General features: G+C 43.4%; 1 protein-coding gene across 3 annotated transcripts in view; it reads right to left on the bottom strand.

The window, feature by feature from the left end:
* The window catches only part of SCAPER (S-phase cyclin A associated protein in the ER), a 104,524-nt gene that overhangs the window by 20,953 nt on the left and 72,004 nt on the right, over positions 1-11,567 (bottom strand). For all 3 annotated transcript variants that reach the window (XM_063314259.1, XM_063314258.1, XM_063314257.1), the window contains 2 exons: positions 9,613-9,736; positions 2,290-2,519 (listed from right to left, as the gene is read on the bottom strand). In XM_063314259.1, coding sequence (XP_063170329.1) covers positions 2,290-2,519; positions 9,613-9,736 — 354 coding nt within the window. The remainder of the gene's footprint in view (positions 1-2,289; positions 2,520-9,612; positions 9,737-11,567) is intronic.

Genomic DNA, 11,567 nt, shown 5'->3' with positions numbered 1-11,567 from the left:
CATTGGACTAGATGCTGATATGATTTTAAGGGCTTAGCACACCTAGGTTTAGCCCTAGAAAGATTTATACAATCTGCAGCAGCGCAAAACAGATTAGGCAGGAGGCTAGAAAACAGGAATGGACACCCCACTTTCACGTGTGATTGTCAGCAAGAGTGTCCTGACAGATTTCTGCACAAATCCGCAATTTTAAAAAAATTAGCAGCAAGTCATCTTTGAACATGGTTTGTTGAATACGTTAAAAAACAGAATAATAGGCAGTTCTGAATGCATCTCCTGTTAAAAGAAGGTATATTTTATAAACATATTTTGAAATATGAATGACACCATCATCAAACTTTTGCAAGATCTAAAGGACAACTTTCTGAGTTGGTCCAGAAAGAGAGAGTCCAGTCTGGTTCCTCTAGAATAGTATTTCTCAACCTTGGCAACTTTAAGATGTGTGGACTTCAACTCCCAGAGTTCTGGGAATTGAAGTCTACAAACCTTAAAGTTCCAAGGTTGAGAAACACTGCTCTAGAATGAAAAACCAGATAGACCTGTAATATCCCTGGCAAGAAACCATACTGACCAGGCCCACTTGTCCCTTAATGCAGCGGTTCCCACCTTTTTGGCACCAGGGACCGGTTTCGTGGAAGACAATTTTTCCATGGACCGGGGGTGGGGATGGTTGCAGGATGCTTCAAGCACTTCCTCTTTTTCCCAACCTTTTATTCTTTTTCTTTGTGCTGTTTGGAGATAGCAGCCAATGGGCTTGCTTTCTCTGACAGGAGGCGGAGTTCAGGCGGTCACGTGAGCGACGGGGAGCAGCTGTAAACACTCAGGCTGTAAATCCACTTGCTCGCCCATCGCTCACCACCTGCTGTGCGGCCTGGTTCCTAACAGGCCATGGACTGGTAGTGGTCTGTGGCCTGGGGGTTGGGGACCCCTGCTCTAATGGGTTGTTTGACGAAGTTGTGGCCTGAACCCAGGATCTATTCTTTCCCCACCATTGAGCCACAATCTTTACTTTAGGACTGTTTACTTCCGATGGACATCCTCTGCCCTGTCTGAAACCAATGACTGAAGGAACAGCTTATTGTGCAAGCCATGGTAAGAGGGCTTTTTTTTACATAGTGTCTTATCAGAGACTAATTTCAATTAACCATAGAGATCAAGAACTGTTTGATCCAATCAAGAGCTGATTGGCTGTTAAGTGAGATGCAACAAGAAAACAAGCACAGGCAGCAGGGAGCCAAGTGTGTGCAGCTCATTCTAATTAAGGCCATGGATTCTTTTTATGGAACAACTTGGAAGGTACAGGACATGCATTACAGGTTAGACTAACTCTGCTAGGCACAGGGGCTGCAAGGAAAGAATGCTGATGAGCGATTTAAAATCCAGCAGAAGCCTGACTCTTTCTTTGCTTCATTCTGGATGGGGGTTTTTTTTGACACATGTTTTTAATTGGGCAAAATGAACAAGGTGACCCTTATTTTTCAGCGTTATTTGGAAGAATGTTCTTTACAGTTCTGCTTCAGTTTGGGATTTGGAGTGCAGACCGAAAGGCCAAGGGATCTAATTCAAGAAGATGGGTGAGGGTTAGGGCTCAGAAGTTCAGTTTCTGGCATCATCAGTTAAAAGGATCTCCGGTGGTAGATTCAGAAAGAGAGGTTAGGATTAGATCTTGGAGATCTACCAAAAGTCATAACTATGGACTACTTAGTGATATGGACTGATTGCCTGGCAGGATATGAGAACTCCTTTAATTTGCCTTGTACATTTATACACTGTTGTTTTGCTCAGAGACCTCAACACGTCTAAAATAAAGGCCTGTTATTTAATAAACACAAAGGAAAAGAGACAAGAGCTAATTTAGGGACCGTGATCACTTCAGGAGATGCTTTGGAGGAGCTAAATGATACCTGGTCCCACCTACGCCAATGGATGGGCCTTTTGTCTTCTGTGATGACAAGGCAGGAACCAACAATTCATTGGCCACAGCTTCACCAAAGGAGAAGCTTGTGTTGTTCTCAGCTGTCCTTCAAATGAAGCCTGGGGACAGAGCGGTAGACAGAAACACTTCCAAGAGAGGAGATGGCAAATGGTCCCAACCAATCTTATTGAAGGACATCATTCGCCCAACCTTCGCTAATGTAGTAACTTCCAAAAGGGTTGGGACAACAACTCAAGAGTACCAAAACAGCTTGACCAATGGAATTCTGGGCATTGTAGTTACCTCTGGAAGGCACTTGATTGGGGATGGTTGGAATAAAGACACTTGTTAGGGACATCTGATTGGTCTCTTACCTGATAAGATCTTGAATCCTATTGTTAAAAGTTTCAGCTTGTGATGTCTTGTTTTTCATTTCTTGAATCAATTTTGGCGCACAGATCTGGTTATTACTGTTAGGTATACTGGACATCAGACATCCAAACACCACCGCCAAGATTCTTAGCACTCCAGTAATTAGACCTTCAATGACTTGTTTGTTAATTGCTCTTCCTGAGGTAGCATTATGATCATCTGGGACATATACCTACACACAAATACAGTACAACACAGAATAAATAAATAAAATTGCAGATGTGGCTTTAGGCATGGCTTGAATTCTGGATGTGGTTTCTTCTTCACATGGAGCTGTCCAGCTAGAAGCTGCTGCTGAATCTAGGCTTAGATTAGAAGCCTAATTCTAGTACTGATAGCTGTTAAGCCCATTCCTTGGAGCTTTAGGCTAGCATCTGCTCAGGTTGAGCATAGAGGATTTGTGGCTAAACTTGGAGAATCTGCTGCTGTTTGAGTTGCATTGCTTAAACATAAAAAAGAAGGCACTCCAAACTGAGTTGTATCTAGAAGGCTTTTGAGCGCTAAGGCACACGCGGAGAACAATTCTCCCTTCTCTTAAATTTGGGCTCAACCAGTAGAAACTGACTGGGGAGAGAGGCAGAACAGAAAAGGTGTACTCAGTGATTCTCTGATTCTAGAACAGGAAAACCAATTTTGCATCCAAATTGGTGATAGTCTAGATGGATTTAGAAGGGGTTAAATGAATTCAGATGGGAACACAGCCAGCCTTCTCAATGGCAACTGAACAGGACAGCTAAATGGAAGCTGTGTGCCACTGAATGCTACTTAATTTTTGCCCCGGCTCCACACACTTTATTATCCTGACTCTGCCTACCATTTTTTTGGAATGTGGTCTCCAGCATGCCCCTCAAAGCCCAGGGGTCTCCCCCTGAAATATACAGTGCCCCTAATAGGTAGGGATGTTCTTACAGTTCTTATGATGATTGCCTTAATATCATCTCCTGACAGTCTGTCATATTTAAATAGTGATTATAATCATCAGGATTAATGAATAATGTCTCGGCAGTAGGCTTTCAGTGCAATCCAGAGTAGGTGGTCCAACTGGGAGACACCTAGTGTAACTGTAAGCATGAGCGTGCAAAACACCTAACTTTGCATTCTCAACCCAGACCGGCGTGATAAAAAGCAAGTTCACGATGATTTCACCAAGAGAGCCTTCTTCATTTTAATTGCACAAGAGTGAGATCGTAAAATGCAGCTGTTGCATAGTTTAGCGCTATATCCCTCTCAGGGGAATAGGGGAACACTTGGAGACAAAAAACAACACGCACATTTTTTTTACATTATTGATTAGCTCTGTGCCTTGAGTTAGTACTTAAAATCCATTGTCACCGTCCGTTCTTGGTGATGAGCCAAGTTAGGAAGTGAGAAAGAAGACTTCAGCGTCCTGTACGGAGAAATAATATTCTCCTTACGTACATGATGCTGAACTGCAGAGTAGGCAAGCTGAAACTACTGTTAACCCCAGAAGAAAGAATATCATGTTACTCCCAGTAATTTAGACAAACCTGAGTAATTCCTGCCTAGTGACTTTGATTACCTAGTTGCATGGATGAATCGTCCTTCGAAGACAGACACCTCTTCAATGAACAAGTCAAATGCTACCATTTGGAAGCCCTTTGCGCTGTTTCCTTAACAGGCCAACGGTTCTTCTGATGAACGCTGAGTAACAAAACTGGCCTGTTAAGAAACTACAGGATATGGTTGGACGTAGCGAGCTTAAATCAGCATTGAAGGTGCTGATAGTCATTGGCCAACGGATGCCACTCCATCTCTTCAAACTGGGCCCGAGGAGAAAACGTTTGATAATGTGAGCAAGTGAGCAAAGGAGCATGGTCGGAGGGTTATCAGAGGCTGGAAAGAAGAAGAGGGTGCTTGTTTTTAGGAAACAGATACTGTTTGAGAGACTAGTCCTGTAGAGAACCTCCTGGTTCTTTGATCTCGGCAGTAAACAGGAAAAGTCTCTTAGAGGAATTAAGAGGAGAAAGTTTAAAGGGCTTTCTTATTATCACGCTCTTTCTTCCCAACATCCTTCGGAGGCTGTTGAACGCCCGCCTCTTTGAGGAAGTGGGGAAGTGGAGAACAATGACTTATTTTGAATGGCTTCTCTGCACAGTGGAGAAATGCATTCTTTTGGCATTAGCATGAACCAACCTGTTGAGAGAGAGCCACTGCAGAGAAATATAACAAATCCTCACCCACACACCAACACGTTCTAGTTTTAGACACTGATTCTCCTGGAAGCATTTTTTAAAACGATCAGGCTCCAAAGCAGCCTCCCTCACTTAGGAACTGCCCCAAATCTATTGCACTAGAACTCCCATCATTCCCAGCCAACCGGGAGCTCCACACATCTGGAGGACATCAGATCTGGGGAAGGCTGAACTAGAAGCTTGTTGCTAAGATGAGCGGCTGGTCTCGCCTTTCGCAGATGCAGCTCAGCTTCGAATCAATGGGGAAGGGGCTCCAGGGTCCAAAAGTCTGAAAAAAGCAAGACCTGGAACAAGCGAGTGTCCTGGGCTTCCAACATCTGGAAGAAACACATGTACACCTCCCCTTAAGCCTCGCACGTGAATTTATGACAGATGGAAGCACGGAGCAGAAACACTAGGCTTCTTTTTTAAAAAAAAAATCCCTAGCTTTATACCTTAAGAATCTTTAGGCTGCCGCCACAGGTAACATTCTGTGACTGCCTTTCTTCTTAAAAGCCGAATCTGCGTCTAAGTAGGATGCCCTTGGGGGATGTATTGTACACCTTAGGCTGTTATCTCCCATCGTGGTGTTCCTGGTGTGTCTGAACCCCCACCCCATCGTCATAATCAGAGGGACTCCTGCAGTGTCTGCAGACACAAAGGCCCCAGGCTTGTCTGAACAGAAACCCATTTGTGGAAAATGGGCACTTTGGGAGACAATGTGCAGCAAAGACGCCGGATTCTCTCCTTGCACAAGGCGGAACAATTAAACAGGGAGGCTGGGAGCCGCGTCCGCAGGTGGGTGGTCTTCCCGAGGTCAGGGTTGAGGCCAAACCGGGAGTGGTGGGAGGGAAGGTAAAGCTAGTGGTCTTACCTGGCAGGGCGGCGGCAGTGAGGACTAAACAGAACTTTTAGCTCTCAGCCCTGCAGAATTAAAAATATATATATGTGCAGAGGGAGGGGAGGGGAGGGGTAAGGACTATTAAAGCAAGCAGCATTTCTCAAAATGCTTAAGCGTGACTCTGATTATAAAGCAAGTTTCCATAATGGAGTTCTGCCCGAAACGTGATATGTGCACCTTTAGCTCCAGCGTTAATTTAAGTTACCAATGTCGTCGGGGGAAACTTTTAAAGGGTGGTGTTTGCTAAGTTGAAAAGCTGAAAAAAGAGAAAGACAAGAGAGAGAGAAAGAGAGAGAGAAGGGTCAGATGTTGCCTGTGTTTGCAAGGAAGGGGACGTTTAACTCTGTCGACGGCCGGCCAGCAATCCACTTGTTTCATTAACATTCACTGCTCAAAAATATATACATGTGGTCGTTTCAACAGCACTCACAATTTGAAAAAACACAGAAACCAAAGTCTGTGATGCCATTAGAGTAAGATACACAGTTGAGAAAACACATTTACCAAAAGAGCCCTTTAAGTTAAAAATACTGTGCCATGTCTGGCAGAAGCTGGCTCAGACCTATGAAGTGCAGTACTAAATTTTATTTTTCATCCCGGCCTACCCCACAGGATTGTGAGGATGAGATAGGGATGAGAGGAAGGATCATGCATGGTGGTCAAAGTTCCTCGGAAGAACAACAAGATTAAGAAATGGATCAATGGGCAATTTCTTACACCGGCAACAAAATCAGGGAATCGCATTCTAGTGGGAACCGTTTGAAAGAGCTTCAGATTCTCAGAATTGGCCCATCAGGCTTAAAATGTGAAAGCAGCTTGGTTCGCCCCCCAGTTTGGACTGACCTCACATCCTTCGTGTCAAAGCAATGACAGTGAGGATACAGATTTTTTCTTTCACTTTGATTCCTGGCTTAGGGGGAAAAAGTGGCAGAAGCAATTAACTCCGAGCAGGCAGGAAAACTCGGGGTAGATGTGTAGAGGGGAGGAAGCACCTGAACAGGTAAACACCCCCAACTCAGGTTCAGAAGCAGTTCAGGTTCCTTGCTGGCTTGACCAGCTTCTTATTTCTCCAACCCGTTTAGAAACCCTCCTTTGATCTATTTGAGAGCGCCTGATTAAGAAATTAATCTCTCGTGGTCTCCGAAGGTTATTTCGGCACACAAAAGAATGAGTATTCATACACTGCATGCTCTTTCTTCTGCCAACTTAAGGCACCCCCCCTCCAAACAATGTATTTATTTTTTTTCAAGGTTCTTGGCCAAACACATTTACAGGGTTCTTTTTAGGAGTTGCGCCAGGGGGGCGGGGAGGGCAGGGGGAAACCTCTTAGCAAAGTGTTGAGAACTAGCAATGTTCGCTAAGGCTCTGCTGCAAAATCAACAGCGGGTGCCAGGGCAGTTCCAGCTTGCAATCCCAAGGGGAAGCCCAGTCTACCTCAGTTGGATTGTTCTGTGCAACATGGAAGGAAAAAAAGACCACTGATTTTCATCTGCTAGGTAATAATACCTAGCGCAAAAATACGAGCAACTCGGCGTCTCGGTTTTCACGGATTTGTTTCAGCCGTGAACTGCAATTATGAAAACTCTGGCATGCGGTCTGTGATGCTTTCTAAGGAAAAGCTGGAGGGAGACCTTTTCATCTTCGTAGCAAAAGCTATGACCCCTGTATGTGTCTCCTGGGACACGTCTGTCAAATACTGGGGGAGTAAGTACGTATAGGTAAGCTCAGCAAGACGTCACATACAGAATCTGGGATGGAGAGACAACCCGAAATGTGGAATTATTTTGGATCAAACTTGAACGATTGTTTCACACCCCCTGCATGAATATGGTAGCATACCAGAACCGAAAGGGCTTACAGCCAATGTAAAATTGATTTGGAGACTGGAGCTGCCCAACCAGCTGCCAGCTGGCCATCTCTGAACTGGGTTAACCCCATTTTGGAGACAGATTTTGTGCCTGGCATTGTTTCAGAAACATTTCACCCTTACTAGGAAGGGAACTTGCCATAAGGAACCTCGCTGGGGCTTTTCAGCTATCACAAGTGGGTTTCGGGAAGGGCTTCAAGCCAGGGTTCTCCTGCCCCTGAAACTCAAACTCCCACTTAAGAACTCTAAAGCTAGTAGGAGGTGAATTCCTTAATCTGGGAATGTGACAAAAAAAGGGTCATCCCTTTGCAGTCTGCTGCAGCTGCGATGGAGACAAAGGCAAAAGATCTCAGGATCTGGCAAAAGACCCTCGCTTGGAACTTGGAAGAAATCTGCCTCCTTCTGGCCGAGCCAGGAAGAAAAAAAAAGTTCATTTTTTCGGAAGCAGGAGCCAACAAAGAGAATGCACTGTTTATTAGGAGTGGGTTCAGCCACACAGTCAAGGAGAAAACGGCAGAGCGTTGGCATCAAAGCGAGCAAAAAGCTCCAGGATTCTTTGGAATGGTCCGTTGTACAAATTAGGATCCTGCAAAAAGAAGGGGAGATGTTCCCAACTCTCTCGTGGTTTCCTAAGAACTAGAGTTCTAGATCAGTGTTTCTCAACCTGGGCGACTTGAAGATGTGTGGACTTCAACTCCCAGAATTCCCCAGCCAGCTATGCTATGCTGGTTGAGGAATTCTGGGCAGTTGCAGTCCACACATCTTCAAGCTGCCAAGGTTGAGAAACCCTGCTCTAGAGGGTATTTTGTGTATGAAAATTCCTTGGGGGAACAAATTGGAAAGAAACAGCGGACACGAGACTACCGAGAAGCAGAATGTACAAGCCGTGTTTAAGTTCCATTTGTCTAGCTACACGGTACGCCCCCGGAGGACCCACACTTAAGTGTTTATCAATTGCCCTATGGTTCTTTGGCTCAAACAGGGCAGTGTGAATTATTTACGGCACGTACACAACTTTTCAATTAACCAACCACTTGCCTCTTGAAAACATCCACCCACCATTCATAAGTAGCAATTCCAGACTAAATATCTCATGATGAGCAGGTCACTATGAATTAAAAATGAGTTCCTGATGAAATATTTAATGACAGCTAAAATGAAGGGAAAGTCAACGGTTCCCCCCCCCATTAAAACCTATCTGTTCGGTAAATCAGATTTGAAAAGCCTGTTCAGAGGTGCATTAAGGTTGCAATTTTAGCTTTTGAGAACAGCGCCCTGCAGAATGCCAGACTGTTCTAGCTAGAATCGGAGAGAATCATACAAAAATTAGAGGATGGTTGATTTGCAGCTCATCTCTGCCCACTGAACATTTACCATTTTCCAGTATCTCCTCTATAATGTCACTCTCTCACTACTTGGGGCCTGATCCTGGAACTGAGCCCAACTGGGGGGAAAAAAAACAATGGTGAGGAAAGGTTGTTTTGGGGAGGCAAGCAGTGAATGTAAGTTGGATTTAAGGTCTTTTATCTATATGGTATATCTTTTTTCAGGGCCGGCATCAGATTCAAGAGAATCATCAGAGCCTCTTTGTTGATGTCTGCCCCAAGACTCCTTCCTTGGTTTTGTTTTTTTGTTCTTCCCCTGGGCTGGTTCTTTAAGTACTCTAAAGTAGGGAGATGTAGAAATCCAATTTTTTTTTTCCAGAAAAAGTGAATCATAGGGTAGCTTATATCCCCTGTCACTTCCACCACAACCAGGTAAGACCCTTGAGAATTAAAGGGCCAAAGAAGGCCTTGCATAAATCTCCTGGACCTGATTTAGAAGAATGCATCTCTACAATATATTATCAACTGAAGTCTTCCTCAAACCCTTGCCATACAGAAGTGAAGGACTGGAGAAGGGGGAAGGCTGGGGGTAGAAGAAGAGAATCTTCCAGAGGGAACGGGGAGACACATTAGAAGACAAAGTGGTTCTCCCTCATTTTTTTTTCCTGGACTGGCATATTTTTATTTGGACTACACGCCTCAGGGACAATGGTCAAGTTCTACCAGCTCATAATTGCACAAAACACTTATTGAGTGAATGGGATTTTCACCATTGCCACCAACTGGATGCTCAGGAACATCCCTGAATAAGAACGTCCCAAGCTGAAGACCTAATCCCCTTCCAAGACAGCTTGAATCCCAAACTCAGTTTAAGCTCAGACTTAAAGAACTGTATCACATTGTTTGGTTTTGTTCCCCCATGTGATTTTCCAGCACTAGGATGCTAATAGCATTAATCCAAACTTGAATTTTTTACCTACCATTAATTGGTGCATCAGTAGATCCGTTAAAAAAATAATCTTGTTGCTGAACAGAACATAGGTGCAATTTTCCACACAGTTATTGCAGGCCAGGTGGTAAGTGCTTATCGTACTACAGAGTGATCTATAAGAGATAAAGTGAAATGTTAAGCATATTGAGGGAAAAAAATTCAGGCAAAATAGTGTATCTGTAATATGAAAACACTTCGTTGCTATGACATTTACGCTGTGGCTGAGATGAAAAGCCAATTGAGTTAGAGACAGAAGAAAGGTAGGCAGGAAAAAAACTCAACTCTTAATATTCCAAAAAATTATGATTCCAGATTAAAAGAAACAATTAAAAAATGTTGGGAATGTTGGCTAGAAAGTCTGGGAGTTGGCAAGTCCAAGGCACTGGGGACTGCTGGTATAAATCAAGTGTGTGCTTGGTAGATCCATAAGATCACAATGAGTCACAAAGGGGATTGTCTGTTTGTGCATGGCTGGCTGGGGAATTCTGGGAATTGAAGTCCCCACATCTTAAAGTTGCCAAAACTGAGAAACACTGCTCTACATTGACTTATCCATCAACCACAGATAATTGGAATGGGATAAAGGTCACTGATGATCAGTCAAAGAAGCCATCCTAACATTTGATTGCCTAAACAACCCTTTATTCTTCAAAACTATTATAGAAGGTTCAATGTCTACGCTGGGCTTATTTTTCAACTTGATTTTCTTTGGCAAATATTACCCCAATCCACATTGGTTGCAGAATCACCACACTGTACGCATCATATTAAAATACAGAGCTCAAATGCTGAAGTTTCTCCAAGAACTTTTCTGTATAGATATAGGATAAAGTGTGAAATATGTATGGCCATCCAAAAAAGAATCTTGATTTGCTAATCTACATTAACACACATTTTTGGGACCCCCATCAAAGTAATTATCTCCTATTCACGTTTCAGAAAGTTTACAAGAAATCTAGTGTTAGAGACAGAGCTGATCACTGGCCCACCTCGTACAAGATCATCAGGGACACCACGAGAGGTAAAAATCACTTTTCTGTCTCATCGATGACGCCCGGCTGGGAATAGTTTAGGAGGAAAAACCGCATTTGCACACAAAGTTGGAGGATGCCTAGCGTGAGGAAAGAGGAAACAGGGAAGCACAGCTCCTTACACATACCAAGAGTGATTCCTTCCCCTGTAACCTTTGGGGACCCATTTACACTTCTTAAGAGCATGGAAAGAAAACAAAGAAAGCTATTTATCCTCTGCAGGATGCACTTCTACAGGACTTCACCAAGAGTCAGATGGCAGTCAAGCACAACGAAATCAGCCTATTGCCTGCCAACCAAGCAGTCCTTCTGCAGACTTTATGTATTTATTTTTGCTTTCACATATACTTTAGGAAAGACTTTCTAACCTGTTTTCTCCAGGTGGGGTAGCCTATAGTGCCCATAATTCTCGGAAAATCAGGAATCAGGTAGCATCTTTTCCAACAAATACGTTTTATTAAAGGCAAAAGCTTCCACCTTCGGAAAGCCGGAAACTATCAATCAAGCTACAAAATTTGGTAATAAAGAAGCACTTCTTTTGCCCAAACATACATATAAATTAAAAAGGGAGAAATGACATTTAAAACTATTTATGTCTACCTTTATTTAAATCAAGAATTAAGGCCCACACTGTTTATCTGATGTTTTATTACGTCCTTTTAAAACATCACTTGATCTAAGTGTTTATTCCAGAAAGCAGAGGATCCTTAAGACTTTCAAAATTATTCTCCAGTGAGAATTCAATGAAACAACATTCCTGATTTCATGGTTTTTCCACTGATTTTTCCTTCTGGAATTTTTCCTTCAGGAGTTGGGGAGGTCTTCAGCGTCTGAAGATCCGTAGACAGAAAAGCATTCACATAAACCCTGAGTAAACTGATGCCATTTATTTTTCACGGCAACATGGTGGGAC

This window comes from Candoia aspera, chromosome 13 (assembly GCF_035149785.1).
Source record: "Candoia aspera isolate rCanAsp1 chromosome 13, rCanAsp1.hap2, whole genome shotgun sequence".
In the NCBI taxonomy this organism is placed as follows: domain Eukaryota; kingdom Metazoa; phylum Chordata; class Lepidosauria; order Squamata; family Boidae; genus Candoia; species Candoia aspera.
The sequence above is the reverse complement of the archived record's forward strand: the minus strand, read 5'-3'. Positions and strand labels throughout refer to the sequence as shown.